The 17,456-nt window shown below is 43.6% G+C and overlaps 1 protein-coding gene across 1 annotated transcript; it reads right to left on the bottom strand.

Annotated features, from left to right (window-relative positions):
• Positions 1-58: 58 nt before the first annotated feature.
• DDB2 (damage specific DNA binding protein 2) lies at positions 59-14,648 on the bottom strand. The gene is given in 13 exon segments (XM_058829640.1): positions 59-1,299; positions 1,301-1,381; positions 1,384-1,472; positions 1,940-1,985; positions 2,295-2,459; positions 2,713-2,858; positions 3,539-3,716; positions 5,116-5,215; positions 8,110-8,255; positions 9,106-9,297; positions 9,926-10,056; positions 12,828-13,008; positions 13,901-14,648. Coding segments are annotated over 12 exon segments (1,521 nt in total). The 5' UTR covers positions 12,997-13,008; positions 13,901-14,648; the 3' UTR covers positions 59-1,221.
• Positions 14,649-17,456: the final 2,808 nt, after the last annotated feature.

Consider the following 17,456-nt stretch of genomic DNA (forward strand, 5'->3'; position numbering starts at 1 on the left):
ACACCCCTAAAGGAATTCCGTTTGACAATCCCACACATAGCACAGGGAGGTTTGACATAAACTGGTTTTGACTGCAGCAGCTATGCATAGATACAGCTGATGATGCATCCTGTCCAGCTTGGAGGTGTCCACTGCAGACCCAGTACTATGACTGGTACTTCTACCATGGTTGTACATCTTATAGCCCTCCTGTAGAAAGGTCTCAAACTTCTCCCCTTCAAAAGCAGTTCAGTATCCTCAAAGCAGCCACTCTATCAAAGAATTTTAGTTTAGTACAAAATTTTATTGATATTAATATTGCAAAACTATAAACGTGAATGTGGAGAATCTGCACAGGCCTGGAACCCATCCCATCAACCTCTGGGACAGCAGCAAGGCCCCAGGCAGCCTTGTAAACAAAGTAGAAAAAGCAAAACTTAACCCTTTAACAACAGTCTTGAGATTTGGCTCTGAGCAGGGGTATTTGGAAGAAATCCCTCATTCCTGCTTTATAACACTCTTACCAAACATTCTGAAGCACATAGGCATGGGTGAAAAAAATTACCTATCATTGGCAAGAAACAGCCTAGAACTCTGAAAACAGAAACTAGAGAATCAGCAGGTGCCTAGCTCCATACTGTCCTTGCAATCAATGATAGAGACCTCTGGCATCCTGTTCTTTGTGGTCCAGTTAAACAGCTGCAAGCAGAGAACAGGCTAAGCCTGATGTCTTGACAAACACATTTTCCAAGCTTTCATATGAGAGCTTGGTTTTTCCTAGGATACCCAAGCTATCCATGACTTCAAGCCTGTGAACATTCTATCTTTTCAGGATGTCAATCCTGTTAGCAAATGGTTTCTCAACTGGGATGGACCAGAACAGGCTGAGGACCCTGTCATGAGCTGCTCTACTGCAGACTACAGGAAATAGGAACCTCTGACAAGTGATGACAAATAGATATGGTAGGCTGAAAGCAGTAAACTCAGCAAGATCTGGGAACATCTTTTAAGTTTTCCTAGTGCCTCAGAAAATGAGTAGTAACCCCACTTAGAGGAACCAAGTACTGACACAACTTTTTAGAAAAGGAGGCCAAGAGTATCAGGGAAGCAACGTCAGATCCAGGGAGGAAGGACAAAGTCTAATTCCCTGCACAGCTTATACTGCCCAACAACAACTGAGTTTCTACCCTGGGATTCAGAAAGGATCAAAACACTAAATCAGTTCTCTAGATCGGTCTCTTTTCACTTCCTTCCCTGCAGTTGAGAATCACTGCTTTTCATTTTCATCTCCTCTAGCTCCCCAGACATTAAGTTAGCTTTTGAGTTTGCTTGTGCCAGGGTTTGCCTGCCTCTGCCCTCCACGTCTGGATGAACTCCAGCTTCCAATCCCCTGTTCTGTCATGGTTCAATCTCCTCGTTTCTCATGGCTTTCAAAAGATGTTCATGCTTCTTGACCGCCATCTCCTCCTGGTTCCAAATCAGAATATTAAAGCCTGAGAAGAAAATTAAATGCTGTATATCAGAAACTCGACATCAATCATAATACCTTAGGCTATGTCACTTAAATGCCAGAAATTCAGAAAACTTTTTCTAAGGTATTTCCAAGGTATAGAGGATGCAAAAATAATTTACTGCAGATGCTGTATCCACATAGCCGTGGAAATCTGATCTAACTAAGAAATGTAAGTAATTCCTAGTCTCATCTGTCACAGGTCTAAGACCTAAATCTATAGCCAGCTAACTTAGTCCCACACAGCCTGCAAAAAACTGACTAAACTTGGCTCTGTAGCCTAGGAAATGAGATAAATTAAACAAAGGGAAATGGTACAGCCTAGGAGGAAAAGGCTTTCCCCCCTCCATTGTTTTCTTCTACTGCTTCATGGATGGCATGGAACAACAAGCCAGCCCTTTTCTGGGACTAGAACCCACACGTTTAGTGCCCCGGGTTCTCTTCACTTACCCATGCCAGAAGCCAGTGTGTCTCCCATAGGGTTAAACTTATTGAGCTGAAAATGAAAACACAGAGTCTGTAAGAGCACCACTGCTTATGTAACAGTCATAAGAGCAACACAGCTTATATAACAGCAACAAACCATCTGGAAAAACCAGTGTTCCCTAAGAGTATCACAAAAACCCCACAAAGAACCATGGACTAGCCCTGCTTGAGTCAGCAGTTTTAGCTGACAGCCATATCCTATGACAGCATGAGTCTGTCACAAGTAAACTGGATATGGTTCTAGTCCCTAAACCATGCCTCTCTCCCAGAGACAGAGCAGTGTTATTGACAACTCTTTCAGCTGCAGCACTCAACTCACCGAGATGATCCCAGAAGCATTTGGATCGTAGAGCTGACAAACCATCTCGCCGGTGTTTCCATCAAACACATCCACAGTTCGCAGCTCGTTCAGCGTGTACCCGGGGAACTTGGGGTCTGGGTAGCGACCTACCACAATGAGGTCATAGCGAGGATGCCACGTTGCCTGATCAGAAAACAGAGTCATGGAGACCTTAGAGAAAGGGACAGAGCTCAGCACTGACACAATCCAGACAACTGACACTGGGAGCAACTCTCACTATATCTCACCCACAGCTTGAGGAACAGTGCTCCACTGGGAGTTGCAGCAGTGTAAATATTCACCCACCAGTGTAGTATCTTGACCAGAAATCAGACCATTTCTGATTTGCAGACGGCTAATAGCACCACGCATGATGCTCCTCTTAGACTTAACTCACCTTAATAGGTGTGAGGTGCTGAAACTGCCTATGTGGATGTGGAATCAGATGCTGTGGCTTGGTCCAGTCTGAAGATGAATAAACCCTGATTTCATTGTGCTGGTCTGTGCTCAGAAGCTTGGCACCATGTGTTGGGCTGAAGTAAGCTAGGAAAGTGGGACATTAAGGCAAACTAAAGATCACAATGCTGTAACTGACAAGAAATGTGTCACATTTCAGTGATTAAAAATCCATCACTATTTCTTTAATTGGGATGTGAATATGGCTATGTGTCCCAACAGATAAAACTTTGACAAGACAGACTACCTATCTCAAACAAACTCAAAACTCCTACAAAAAGTAAGCTGAAACCTACTGTGCTGGGTTACCTAAGAATAATCTTTTTTCTCATTTCAGAATCACAGGAGGAAGGAAAGGAACTTGCTCATTCAAATAGAAAGACAGTGGAACAATGAGATAGACACCTGCAGTTTAAACTTCCATCAATTGGGAAAGTTGCACCCAAGAAACAGAGGTTTGAGTTCCATTCTCTGCTCTTGTTAAAGGGATTGCCCCAATAAATTCAGTTTTCTAATCTCAGCCATTGCTGCTTTCAAACTCACTTCTATGGTACAGTGTCACAGTTTGTATGGCAAGTCTTAATAAGGTGCTGCAGCTGCCCTAGCCTGCTGCATCTCCCTGCCTCTGGCCATACATTCCCAGGAGCTTCCTTGCTTTAATCACCATGCAACTTGGAATGTGAGCAAAACCTAGCACTGTCACCACAATAAAAGCTGAACTGAGTGGACTCTCTGCAGACATCTATGCAATGAAATCTTTAACTCACCTGCATTGACCGGTTTCTCATGTGGAAGCAGATGAAGAAAGTTCATTTTGTTTTTGATGTTTCTGAGGTCCCAGATTTTGACTGTCTGATCCACAGATGCTGTGGCAAACATCCACTCACATCGGGAGTTAAACTCTACATGAGTCACTTTCTTCTTGTGCAATTTCAGCTTCCAGATCTGCAGCAAACAGAAAATCATGTAGAAAAAAATAATCAAGATCTGGAGTAAAGAAATTAAAATCTACTAGTGGCAAGTAAAGAGATCTCACATTTATAGAGTAACAAATATTCTAAAATACACCAATAGTGTACTCACTGGAAACAAGAAAGGAAAAGATGACCTTGGGAAATAACTACTTCATTCTAGAAAAGCTCTGATTTATCAATTTATTACAGCTATCAGAAAAGAAAACACAACTGTGGGCCTTCATGGAGGGAAGTATTAGTGCCACTGTACAAAGCAAGATCACATCTGGAAGACTTTAAGCAGTGCCAGCCTTTCACTTGCAGAAAGATTTAAACAAACTGGAACACACAGAGAAAACCTGCTGCCAAGATAACAAGGAAGGAAGGAAGGAAGGAAGGAACTGCTTTGTGTGGAAAACCAAAAAAACCTTGCTTTAAGTAAAAAAAGGTGAGAGGATATAATTGGCTTTTAGAAACATGTGAAGAAAGAAACATGAGGGTAGGATAAATATTTAAATAAACAACAACAAATAAACACAAAGCAGCCATGAATAAATTTCTATACAAGGCCAGAAGATTATCTCTAATCTAAAGGTGGAAGCTGGCCCATCCTCCCTAGAATAACAGATATCTCCCAAGATAAAGGGAGAAAAGACTGTCACATTCTTTCAGGGGGAAAAAAATGTGAGTCAGTAACTAATGCTGAGTAAGGACAATTCACTTGGAGCACTCCTGACTCTGTCCACTACTTTACACAGCTGCCTCTGGCCACACCACATTTGGTGGCAAACGTTTACAGATATTACCCTTACATGCAGGAGAGAGGGCAGTGCCAGTGTGACAATACAGCAGGCTCTTGAAGCAAGGCCCACTACGATTATCCTCTTTTGCTACTACTCCAGACTCACATTCTGCCTTTGCCTGCCCTCTCGTGTCCAACGGCAGGAGTGCAATTTCCATCCCAACAGTCACTGCATTACTGCTCTGTGCCTATCCCCAGGTCACAGAAAGGGTGTACAGCAAAGCAGTACCTCCTAAATGACTCCCATCAGGGCACGAAGTTTCTGGACGTGTGAAGGTTGTTGGCAGAGGGTGCTCACATCTTCAGGTTACCCTATAATAATTCTGGCTAACAGCAAATACTCTTAAGGAAAGGGTAGTACATGACAGGTAATAATTCCTTGTTTAGAAATTACTACCATTATACTCAACAATGTAAAATGTCTACTGGGTGACAGAAGTGGGGGATTTCTCACTACCCAGACAATGAGTGAACTCATCTCCTGAGCTGCAAGTCACTTGCCCCCCCTTTCCAGGGTCCCTGCAGAGTAGGAAAGCACATGAGCCATGAAGATTCCTGTAGAGGAGATGCTGCATGGAGCCATACAAACCTCTTCACCAGAAGTGCTGAGCAGGACCACGTTGCCCACATTATCACCTGTCACCACGGCACGGCAGCTTGCAGAAACATCCACACTGCAGTACCAGCAACTAGAGGGAAAGACACGGATCAGTGCTGTTCCTACAGAAAAGTGAAGGCAGTGGAGTTCTGGTTCACATTTCCTTCCTGACAAGGGAGACTGTAACAGATTTTAACTGCAATCTCCTGCCTGGTGGTGTGGGCCTGAGTATTAGGAAGAAGGACAGCTTATCAGCAGTGCTTTCTGTTGGTAACTGAATGCGAAACAATTTCAAAGTCATATTGAAGGGCTTATTGGGTGGAGTGTAACACATTGCAATAGCATAACATAATTGAGGCTGAAGAACCGCTTGGCGCCTGGCATGAAAATACCTTGGGAAAGATCAGAACATTCTTGGGACTTCAACAAATGTGAAGAAACAGCTTTGAAATTACATTTTCCACAAAACACTGAAGCAGCAGTAAAGACAGAAGCTTTGAACTGAAAAGCTGCACATCAAACTGTCTCAACTTCATGCTCCAGGAAATAAAACTGAATAGAAACTTATCTGATAAAGACATACGTGTTAATGCCATCTCTCCTGGGAGAAGGGCAGTGAGAATAAAGCTGGGGTCCTTTGGGAACTTGTTGCAAAAGCTACACTTGCAAGATAAATTATTCTAATAATTCAAGGCCATGGAAATTAACATGGTGAGCCTAAAGTCTGCAAAAGGGCAACAGGGTAAACTCAAGAAACTGAAACTCAAATTGTGCAGGAATGGCTTTCCTTATCCTACCTGAGCTGCCACTGATAAAACAGACTACTGACAACAATGAAGAGAAGGATGTTACCTTGCTCTTCTCACCTCACACTTCATAAAGTAAAAAGCCATCGGTATCTGCAAGACAGGAGATGGCATCACCAGAAAGTAGCATGGGACGATGTGGTCAGCATGCTCAGCTAATGTAAAAACCTAAGTGCCTTGTGGCTGCCTAGCAACCAGGACCCTCTCTCCAAGCTCCCCCATGGGACCAATTCATACCAAGAGTCTCCTAACTTCTAACTCCTAACAGTCTTCCTAGAGATAAAGAAGCAACACAGCATTAACCCCAAGGAACAGAAAATTAACCTTGCCGAGCCCTCTTCTCACCAAACATTATGATGCTCATGGCCACAGTCCAGGGCATGAGAGATCACCTGCACCGCTCTGCCCTCAAGATCCTGCAGACTTAGGGTGCCATCACCTGATGCCACATAAAGCTTCTCTGCCTCGTAAGGACTGAACTTGATGTCTCCAAGAGAATCTCCTGGCCCTTTCTGAAATGCACACAAAGCCAAGAGACATCAAGGTTAGAGTAAATGTGAAAATCTTAATTTAAGAGTCACCTCCTGATACACACTATCAGTTTCTCTAGGTAAAAGCACTGCTTTCTGACAGAGCATATACACAAAAACTTTTTTTCTAACCTGTTTCAAATCCAAGCACATACATTCTGATACTTCAAACTTTGGGCTGCAAACCTCATTAGCAGCAAGCACTGTTGCTTCTGTTATGGAGGTAGGATTAATCTGCAGTGAACCACGTGGCTCAGCCAATGCTTAGGAGATCACAAGCAACACCAGCACCATTCCATGCATAAACCACATAAAATCTCATGATAGCCCAGCACCAAGCTTTACTTACAGAGATTACATTGACTAGCTCCCTACAGGCTGCTTCCAGTGCTGTATCTGGTCTTTCCCAAGGTACCAACAAGCAGGAAAAGCCAAATGCAAACCTTACTGCTAAACCCAATGCATAGGAATCTTATGTTATATGTTATGTTGTAGTTATTATTATTACGTTGTTTTCCCCCAGCCTTTCTACTAAGGAAAAGTGGAAATCCTACACAAAGTAAAAAAGAGCTAACTGGGAGTCCCCAAACTCTTTGGCACTCAAGTGCACTCCATCTGCTGCTCACAGAACAACTACTTAGTAAAGTCTCACTGTAAATACTAGGTTTCAAGAGGCCAATGAAGATAAAAAAGGCCTGCCCATAGAGCCTGCCTGTCCTCACAGCAGAAGAAGGAGGATGGCACGCCCTTTCAAATCTAGGCATCACTGTTGTGACAGGCATCCCACTGGGATACAAGATCCTCATATCTCAGGACCCAGTTTACCTCTCCTTGCTCACCCCACCAGTCACCCCAGCACAACCTGGGTTCACCTTCTGCCCTATTACAAGGTGGCAGGTGAACAGCCAAATTAAAAAGTAACCATGCTGCACTCAAAAAGAATTAGGTGGCGGAAAGTAAAGTGAAAGCTAACTGAAATTCTCTCACTTACCTTCAAGCACAGAACTCAAGTAACTAATTGAAGAGCTCAGGCTTCCTCATGAGTCCACAGAAAAAAACAAGAGTCTTGAGAAGGTAATTCTGAGAGCTGCTTCTAGCAATTCATCTCCTCTTTTCACTCACTACTGAAGGAACCCAGACTCTTAATTTTGGTATTTTAGATAAGCACCAGAAGCTTGGTGGGACGAATTGGCATGACCCTAATGGCAGGCACTGCTTGAAGTCAGTGGCATTTGTGGAGAAGCATGTAGAGAACTATGAATTTTCCTGTAAAAACCATCTGACAACAAGCAGCCCTGCTAGCAGGTGAAGAGGTTAGAAGGTCCCCAGGGCATAGAGCTTTGTGATGTGTTAAGAACAGACAACTAAGGAAATCCACTGGATCCCCACTCACTCATATACAACAGGAAGTAAGCAGCATCAGAGTCCCTCCCCATAACTGAAAAGCTCTTTCCTACCCACTACCCCATTTCAAGGAAAAATAAAAAGAATGAGCCTCCCTGAAATTCAGAGGATAAAGAACATGTACATTGGGAAGAGGAAGCCCAGCTCTCACATATTAGAGAAACATATCTCTCTCTGTTTCTCTTGCTCTCTGTAGTGCTTCTGCCAGCAGGACACAGAGGCCCAAAGCATTACTGTATTCTTACTCCCAGTCCTCGGTGCTGGTGAAGACCCGGACAGTATGGCCATTAAAATCCTGCAGGGTGGTAGTGCCGGCAACTGACGCAGTGTACAGCTGACTAGGGTTAAAAGGGTTAAACTTCATTGCTGTGATGGCCCCTCCAGCTCCCATCTACAAGGAAGGGGATGAACAAAAGAAAAATCCACTGAGTGATGGGGAAGGAGAAAAGTGTGTTCTGCAAGTCTGCAGGCACTGCTATGTATTTAATAGTAACAGTGAAACACACCACAGTCCTCTAAGCAGGAAAGACAACCATGTCTCCCACATGACAGTTGTCTAAACCAGGAGCTGCTCTCCTGGGGGACAAATCTGCAATTCCTTCAGTCCCCAGGCAAGGTACACCCTTGCTGTCTGGCACCAGCCTATTTACAAAAAGAGAAAGATGACTCTGGATTTCCGGAGGATAAGCCTCTCAATGTGTTTCTATCTTAACTTAGAAAGTTAATAAAAGCTACAAAGTCCTTGAGCCCCTGTTGGAATGGAAATGGCTGAATACAGCAATGAGGGGGTATGCCAGCTGTACAAACCATTCATTCTACCTTAGTTTCTCACTTGAGATAAAGGCACCTTGTTTCTCCCCAAAGATATTTCTTCATCTGCCACAATAAAAGATGAGCAGAGAAAGATTGAGACCTAAACCAGACAGACCCTCTCTGCCTACTTGTTTCTGGTATCCTTTGAAGATAACTCTTTTGCCAGTTGCTGTATTATTTTCCTACTGAGCACACACCAAGTGCTGCTTCACTATGAACTTAATCACCATGCCTCTGTTCTCCCCAGTGCTAAAACAGTCTGGGACTTGGGAACAGTCATGTTGATGCACCTCAGTCCTACCCATAACTGGCTACTCTGAAACCCAAGACCCTTATGTGCTTTTCACAACAGACCTTGGTTTTTATCTGTGGTACTCCATAGTACTCCAGTTTTCCCTCCCACCCATTTCTCACATACAGAGGCTTACCCCCTTTATGAAGCAGGTTTTAGCAAGTACTTCACAGTCCCAAAGGATGATGTCTCCACCTTTGGAACCAACAGCTAGCGTACTGGGGTGTGTTGGGTGCCATTCCAGACATGTCACTCTCCTGTCAAAGGGACTTGCTCTTCGGAAGAGGCAGTATGAGGAAAGAGAACGCAGAAAAGCCAGCTCCAATCTCTGTTTAAAAGGTAAAAGAGAATTACGACTTTTGCAAGCATCCCTGAGATTCACAGAATGAGGAATGCTAATAATTTCTAATTGTCATTAATGTTAGTATGTTCACACAAAATTCGTAACAACAAAGCTCGCCCAGGTGCTTCCCACCTATGGATGTTACAGAAAGAACTGGTTCTCAAATGAAAGGCATTCAGCTCTGCGAAACAGTAAAATATTATGGACTTGATGGCTATGTCTGTGAAGAGGAAAAAAATCAACACTTAACATGACACGATTGGCAAAGTAAAGTGGATACAAGAACAGTACCACAAAACAGATCAGCATACAAAAGTATCACTGCAATAACTACACTGGGAAAGTGGGCAAGTTTAAATATGATTCAAGGAAGTGCAGAATTAACAGAGGCTAAAAATTGGCAGGGCTGGGTCAACCAAAAGGGACAGCCATCTCAGCTCTTGCATTTTACAGGATTAAGAAACATAAGGGTGCATCAGACTTGGAGCCACAAACTGTGTACCCCACAAATTGGGGGACTTCTCAGCCCTTTAAAGTTCCTCTGCTTGTGCTGAAGATCTTTTTATGCAGGGAGCTAAGATGTCCAACAGGTCCTGAAGGAGACACTCCTCACCTGCCTGAGCTGTGCCTGAAAGGAGCCTCCCAGCATTTTCTGGTAGACATAATGAACAATGCTGCATCGCCGCTCTAGCTGAGAGGAAAGGACTCTCTTGTTTCTCATCACAAATCCATCTCCACAGCAACCTGCTGGTGAGGAAGAGAGTAAAACTCACTAATTAGCAACACCTGTCATGCTCATTCATTAAACAATAAAGGAAGACATCTGAATTTCCTGCTACATCCATAAAAAGCTTCAGCCACAAGATAAAAGCCTCTAAATAATTCTTGCACATCTAAGGTTCAGTAGCTTCTGCAATTATGGAGTCCAGTGCATCCCATAGCCCACCAGAGCTTTGTGTATGCTTCTTGTTGTTAAACTTTCCTTCTCTTTCCCAAAGATTTATCAAAGACAACAGGAAACGACTAAAGCAATGCCACAGGTGGGTGGTGGACCTCTTGGAGAGCATACAATTTAAATGTTTTATACCCAAACCACAATGCTACTATCCAAAGCTCCAGCAACTTGGAAATATGCCATTGGAGGTGGTAAGCCTCTTCATACAGCAGAAGAAAAGTCATATGTGTAATCAGCAGGAACACCTGCAAATTTCCCAAGTATGGCAACATGAGCTCTCACACAGTTCCTGAAATGCCTGCTGTGAATCAGAACTTTCTGTCTGCTCACGCTGTAGCCCATACAGTCTGCTCACAGCGCTGAGAGTTTTGTTTTTGATAACAGACTTGCTGACACCTCACCGCCTGAAAACCTTTCTGTTTGGAGTGATTTTTGCTGAGAGCACAGCTTGTTTCTACATTTTGTTCACGTTCCAAGTTTTTGTCTTCAGGGGCCTTTAGGTAAAAAATAGATCTGTTCAGTCCCATGTCTGTGATCTAATCATCCCCACACCAATGGTCTGTAACACCCCAGGGGATCTAAATGTCAAATGCATTTCTTAAGAAACACAAATGATATTTTCATTTAAGGACACTTATTTTAAAAAAACACAGAAGACTGAAAACACATGGCTCATCCTATATGATTAAAACCTAAATTAAATCTTTCTTTAATGCAATGATGGAGAGAAGCACACTTTTTTGTTCACATGCTAACATAGTGAGAACACGTGTCACACCTGCTGAAATAGATACAAAAGTATTTCTATTCTAATTCCCTTTTTTTACTGAAGAATTGGTATCCACGGTTCCTTCTTCAGAGGCGACAGAAATTGAGGTATTTTTTTCAGATTCCATTTTATAATGAACAATAATTTATTAAATAATAAAGCTTCAGGCCTTTTTAGAGTCAGCTGAAAGAAACCCTCTAAAAAGGTGGTTTAATTGTAAGAAACGGAAACTGTCCTATATGGATCAGGAGGAAAAAAAATTCCAAACACTTACAAACTGAAACACAGAATGGAAAAGCTTAAATACAAAGCTCTTCATCTTTTTACAAAAGGGTTAAGGGAAAAATATGATTAGCCTCATTTTTCTGAAGTATCTTGTCGGAATGGCAGATGCTTACCAAATACAAAAATCAGGTCACGAAGTTGCAATAAAATCATGGAGATAAACTACAGAAGATGTTTTAACTATCTACAGTTATGGACAGAACTCCTTTTAAACAGAGCGTTTTGCCTCTACAGCTACTGTTCACCCTGCTAACTCCTCCAAGTTTGGACTTACAGACCACACAATGGAAATGTGCAAAATCATAGAACCCCCGTATCTTTGACTTTTGAAAAACACTTCAGCAATTTCTGGATCCTTAAGCCAAAATTGTACAGAAAACACAAAGTATCTCCACACAAGGCAGTAACCCTGGTGATCACCTAAACCACTGATGGAATTAATGTTTTTTTATCTGAGAAAAGGACGCTGAGGGAAGCCCATATTGCTCTCTACAACCACCTGAAAGGAGAGAGAGAGGAGGTTGTTGAGAGAGGTGAGTTTGTCTCTTCTCCCAAGTAACAAGTGATAGGAAGGAGGAAATGGTCTCTAGTTGCACCAGGAAAGGTTTAGGTTGGCTAACATGAAAAATTTCTTCACTGAAAGAGTTGTCAACTATCGGAACAGGTTACCCAGGGAAGCAGATGAGTCCCCATTCCTAAAGATACTTAAAAAATGTGTAGATGTGGCACTTAAGGACATGGTTTAGTGGTGGATTTGGCAGTGCTGGGTTAACAGTTGGATTCTATGATCTTAAAGGTCTTTTTGACCCTAAATGATTCTATGAAGTTGCTGTAGGTAAAGTCTAGACAGCTTCCCTGACAATGCAAAGCATTGAACTTTCCAGTATATTAGAAATTAATCACAACTCCACATTACATCAAAAATCTTTAGGATTTTTTTTATGTAAGTTAGACACCAAAGGAAAAAAATCCACATGAGGAGAAGTAATTACAGGAAATTCTGTCCATTCTAATCTGAACAGAGGTAGAAAGTATTCCTACATACTGTAGCAAAAGTTAGAACAGGGAAAAAATGGGTGCAAATACCAGTTCAGACTGCATGCTGTAGGACACCCACCTTGAAACTAACAACTGCATTCAGAATTGCATGAGAGTAAAAATGGATTACCAAGATTGGTCTGTCCTACACTAAAGCAGAGATCTGGTAATACAGGAATTCCACAAAACTAAACCATCCTCGAATGAGCTGTAACAGCATCTTCAGTACTTCAGTGCTCGTACCAAAGGGTACGGAGTCTCAAACATTCATGCATGCATACACACTCACTAGACAAAAACTTGCAGGATGTACTACCCCAACACAAGCCTACTACTTCAACATCTAACCCCATCTGAACACTCGTGTCTGAACATGCTTCTTGGCATTCTCCCTCTTCAACTAGTCAATGCCTGTAATTTGCAGTAAATCTGGTAGGGGAAAAGGGTAAGAATCTGAAGAAATGTTACCTCTTTTCCCTAAGGGTTTAAATGTTTTTCTCACAAACTTCTTTTCTTGTTTCTCATTCCCTCGTTCTCCATAGTCCCGTTTCCTCTTCCCAGCTGATTTTGCCTCTTCTGGCCAATGCTGACATGCTCTCTCACGCTTCTTGTCCTTTGGCTGGTTTACTGGAGCCATTCTGTCTGATCACTGAAAGCAAACAAAGCATGGAAGGTAAGACTGTCATACACTTCTAACCAGAGAGGAAAACTGGAATGGAACATATCCCAGTTAGTCTGAAGCTAGTGATTAGACCTATATCCTCTTTCATTGGGATAACACTAGCTTTTTGTTGTTCTCTACTGAAGAGAGGAACAAGTTCAATAAAATCTTCATTGTTCACATATGAAAACTAATGTATCCTAAAGCACTGGAATATGTTTTGACAGATGTTCTTCTACCAAACATTCAAGCCTGAAACCCAAAGATCTGCATAAAGTACATTTGTGAAACCACATAATACTCTAACTGTTCCTCTGGTAGGTCACACTAAGCTCTTTAGATTCAGTTAAGGGAAAGGTCAGAGTTTTAGCGACGATGGCCAGGGCTGACTGGCCTTGCAACAAACGGGCTCAGAAGGTACTTGCTGCATAATGGCCACTTTTCCTCACAACCACCACCTGGTATTTGGACTGGGCTCCTGCACTGCCTGGCAACCACACCGGAACTGCTCATCTGACCGCGGTGGGATTCAGCCACTCGTGTCCCGTATTATGCCAGCCACAACGCCACCAGGCCCCTGAGGAAAAGCACGGGCCTCCCACGGCCTTCTCTGCAGCCAGCGGGCCGTGCGCCAAATGCCGTCCGCAGCCGCAATTCCTTCCCACAGAGCATCCCTAGGCTGAGCCCGTGGTCGCGCTGAGCTTACTCAGAATTCCTGAATGGCCGTCACGGCTATCTGCCCGTGTCAAATATAGCTCGGCTGGCACCGCGCGGGCTCTTGCCCTTCCGGCGCCTCCGGGCCTGGCGCGGAGCCGCCCCGCAGCCCCCGGCGCGGCCCGGAGCCCCCGCGGCCTGGGCGGAAAGACCACCCCGCTCTCACCTGCGCTCCCGCGGACTCGGTTCTCCCGGCGCCGCCGCGGCCGGCACTGGCCCCTCCCCCGCGGTTTCATAACCGGGGCGGGAATGGGGGGCAGCGGCTTCGGCCCGGCCCCCCGGAGCGGCACAGAGTTAGCCGGCAGTGGCGGCTCCGCCACCCTTCGCCGCAGAGGGGCAGCGGCATCGACAGGGGGAGGCTGGGGAGTGCTCGGGGTCCTTGTCGAGGCCTTGTCTAGCCCCTGCCCGCCTCCACCGCTCCTAGCCCTGCCGGCCTGCCCGGCCGTCAGCATGAGCAACGCCTCCGGCTCCCCGGGAGCGAGGGCCGCGCTGGCCTGAAACGCTCGATCCGGCTCTGTCTGCCTGTTGTTTATTTAGTGCAGCATGTAAAATCATACGCCCCTCATTAGTTTCCAGAGCATCAAACTGTCCTATCAAAGCTGTTTGGTAAGGGCCCCAAACATGGCAACAACAACAAAACTAAAAAAAAACCCACAACGCCATTTCCACACGGAAATGTATCTTGTGTTGGAACACAACATCAACAGCATCAACAACAAAAGGCGCTTCAAAAGCTGATAACAAAGTCTCGTGGAGAGTAGCTCAGAGAGCACCAGATCCTACATGACGAAGCTGATAAGAATGGGGAAGGAAGAGCTCTGGCAACACAGAGGGAGGTACCAGCACTCCCCCCTCACCTGCAAAGGAAGCCGCTGTCCACCGGCCATGTTGTGTGGGGAACCTTATCCCTCATCTCTGGAGCAGTAAGGTCGCCTGCTTCAGGCCTACCAGTAACTATGATGAGCAATTAATGTACAGTCATCCACACAGGTGGCTATGAACACAGGTTCTAAAATAGCTGTTCACACCCATGCCTTCTGTAGGGTGCTACTATTTTTTGTGCTATAACTACAGTTACCTATGGATTTTCTACTATACTGGAAATTGCACAGAAAAACTCCCCAGAAAAAAGACAAATACTCAGTCTCTATGTTTTTTCCCTGAAAAGTAACAAAATTGTATTAGTTGCTGTATCAGAATGCCATACACAATGACAACCACTATTACAATCTGGTTTTGGACATATACATCAACCCAATTAGTAAGTCTTAAAGTCTCATCAGGCACTTTTGTAATACACACCATTTGTCTTAGAACTGTACCCATCAACAAAACACATCGTAACCTACACACTTCCATCTTGAAACTATCACAGTTAGCATTTTTTAGAAATGGAATGGAATAGAAAAGAGTAGAAAAGGCTATTTCCTATGGAAGGGACCTACAGTGAACATCTAGTCCAGCTGCCTGACCAGTTCAGGACTGATCTAGTTAAAGCCTGGTATTAAGGGCATTGTCCAAATGCCTCTTAAAAACTGACATCTTGGGCCATTGGCCACCTCACTAAGAAGATTGTTCTAGTGTTTGACCACCCTCTCTGTAAAGAAATGCTTCCTAACATCCAGTCTAAGCCTTCTCTGGTACAGCTTCAAACCACTCCCATGCATGCTATTACTGGATCCCAGGAGATCACACCTCCCTCCTCACTTCCCCTTTTCAGGAAGCTGTAGGGAGCCATGAGGTCACCCCTCAGCCTCCTCTTCTCCAACTTAGACAAGCCAAACTCTGGACAGCCAAGGACTTCAGCATCATTCTTATATTTTGAGTCCCAGAACTTCACACAGTACTCAAGATGAGGCCACATGCTAAACAGAGTGTTTGTGTCAATGACTAACACCAAATTTGATTTCTCTCTAGACAATCAGAAGATATTTTTGTAATTATTATTCATGAAGGGCAAGAACAGCAGACAGTACACAATTCATGCAAAGAAAAAATGCCAATGGCCTGATGTCCCACAGCTCAGTGGGATGGTACTCTGAGCAAGTCAGAGAAAGACTATTTTGAGAATAATTTGAGAAAACATTCTTTCATGTTTTTACAGTCTCACACTCTTCTAACTGCAGTATGCAACAAAGTCAGAGGAGTAGAATTTTGCATGGGCAGGATATAAGGCTTATTTTTAGGATGCCTTTTCTCAGATGTACAATTATGTTGAAGATCTGCCTCAGTTATGGGACATAGTTCTCTCCCACAGAATCAAGTTGTCTTGTCACTGGGTCTGGTAAAGCTAAGATCAGCTTCATGGTATTAGTAATACCATTAGGTGTTCTGCCTCTTTGTTGCCAGGGTCTTTGTCCAAAGCATGAATATTTTTGGCTACTTTAGTCTCACTACTGATGTATATATCATTAGAGCAACTAGACTTTGCCAGGCATATGAAAACAAGCCTATATTCCATTAAAAAGTAAAACAAAATATAAAACCCTAGAGATGGAGTAAATATCATGCTATCTGCCCTCCTTCTTTCCCATGACCATTGCTAAGCTGCCCATACCAGGAAAATAAACAAAAATATCACTATCATTATATCCTCATTTACCCAAGCACCCTATCTTCCCCAAGTCATTCCAGCCTTGGAGGTCAGGATTGCAAGTGTGCTGGTTTTGCACAACCCACCACAAACAGCCATGCTATTTAGTACTCTCACCCTGCAATGAGTATTGGTGGTGGCCAGGTCTCACATGAACAGCATCTGTCTTAGGCAGTCTATCTTAGATGCACATGGAATATCGATATAGAAATTGTCATGAAAACAACATACGGCAAACACTGGATATAGACTATTAAGGGATGACAGGTGTCTGCCTTTTCTGACCTTTAGTAATGTACATTAATTTGATAATGGAAATCAAAAACTCAGAACTTAATTGAATTAGGAAGTATCTATGCAAAAAAGTTGGGTTCAGTTTCGTTTCAGTAAAAGACAAAGTTGTTGCTTATACTCTCAACTGTGATTAACTTTGAGGACAATATAAGCATCTTTCCTCACTTTTTTAAGAGACACTCATGATGACACCATAGGCAATGACCTGTCATGGGTGTCCACCTTCCAGGGACCCCATGCTGGTAAAACTGAACAGAGGATTAGTCTCAGAAGAAATTAAGCAGAATGGTTTCTGATGTCCACTTTCTGACTCAGCATTTCACTGTATGTGAAGGGCATCAGCAAAGTTATTTTTCTGGCTCTTATCAAATCTAGTGCACTTGTAAAGAAAGGCAAAACACCGAAGTACTGCTCTAGAGAAGTGGAAGATTTATGGCATGCTCTTTCCTCTCTTCCTTCTGCAAGGCTCTCAGTCTGTCCTCTATCCACCAATTGAATAAACATCACTGCAAACTCACAGCTGGTTCTTGGAATTGTGTCCCAAGTCACTGGGAAGAAGTCAAGAGGAGGCAGGCCAGCAAGATCTCCTAGTGTTCCTAGTACAAACGCTGCCCCAGGGGAAATTGCACTTGAGGCCTGGCGTTACAAAAAGAAACGCTGGAAGGCAAACTCCCTGGCATTTAGAAAACAGCCGGTGTCATCTGAAAGGCTCTGAGGACTTAAATATGAAGTCCGAATAATTCAGATAGAGGTTTACAGAGGATTAGAAGAGCGATTGAAAACAGTTAGCAGGATCGGGCTGAAAGAATGATGCCAAGGCGAACTGAGGTGATGC

This window comes from Poecile atricapillus, chromosome 1 (assembly GCF_030490865.1).
Source record: "Poecile atricapillus isolate bPoeAtr1 chromosome 1, bPoeAtr1.hap1, whole genome shotgun sequence".
NCBI classification, from domain to species: Eukaryota; Metazoa; Chordata; class Aves; order Passeriformes; family Paridae; genus Poecile; species Poecile atricapillus.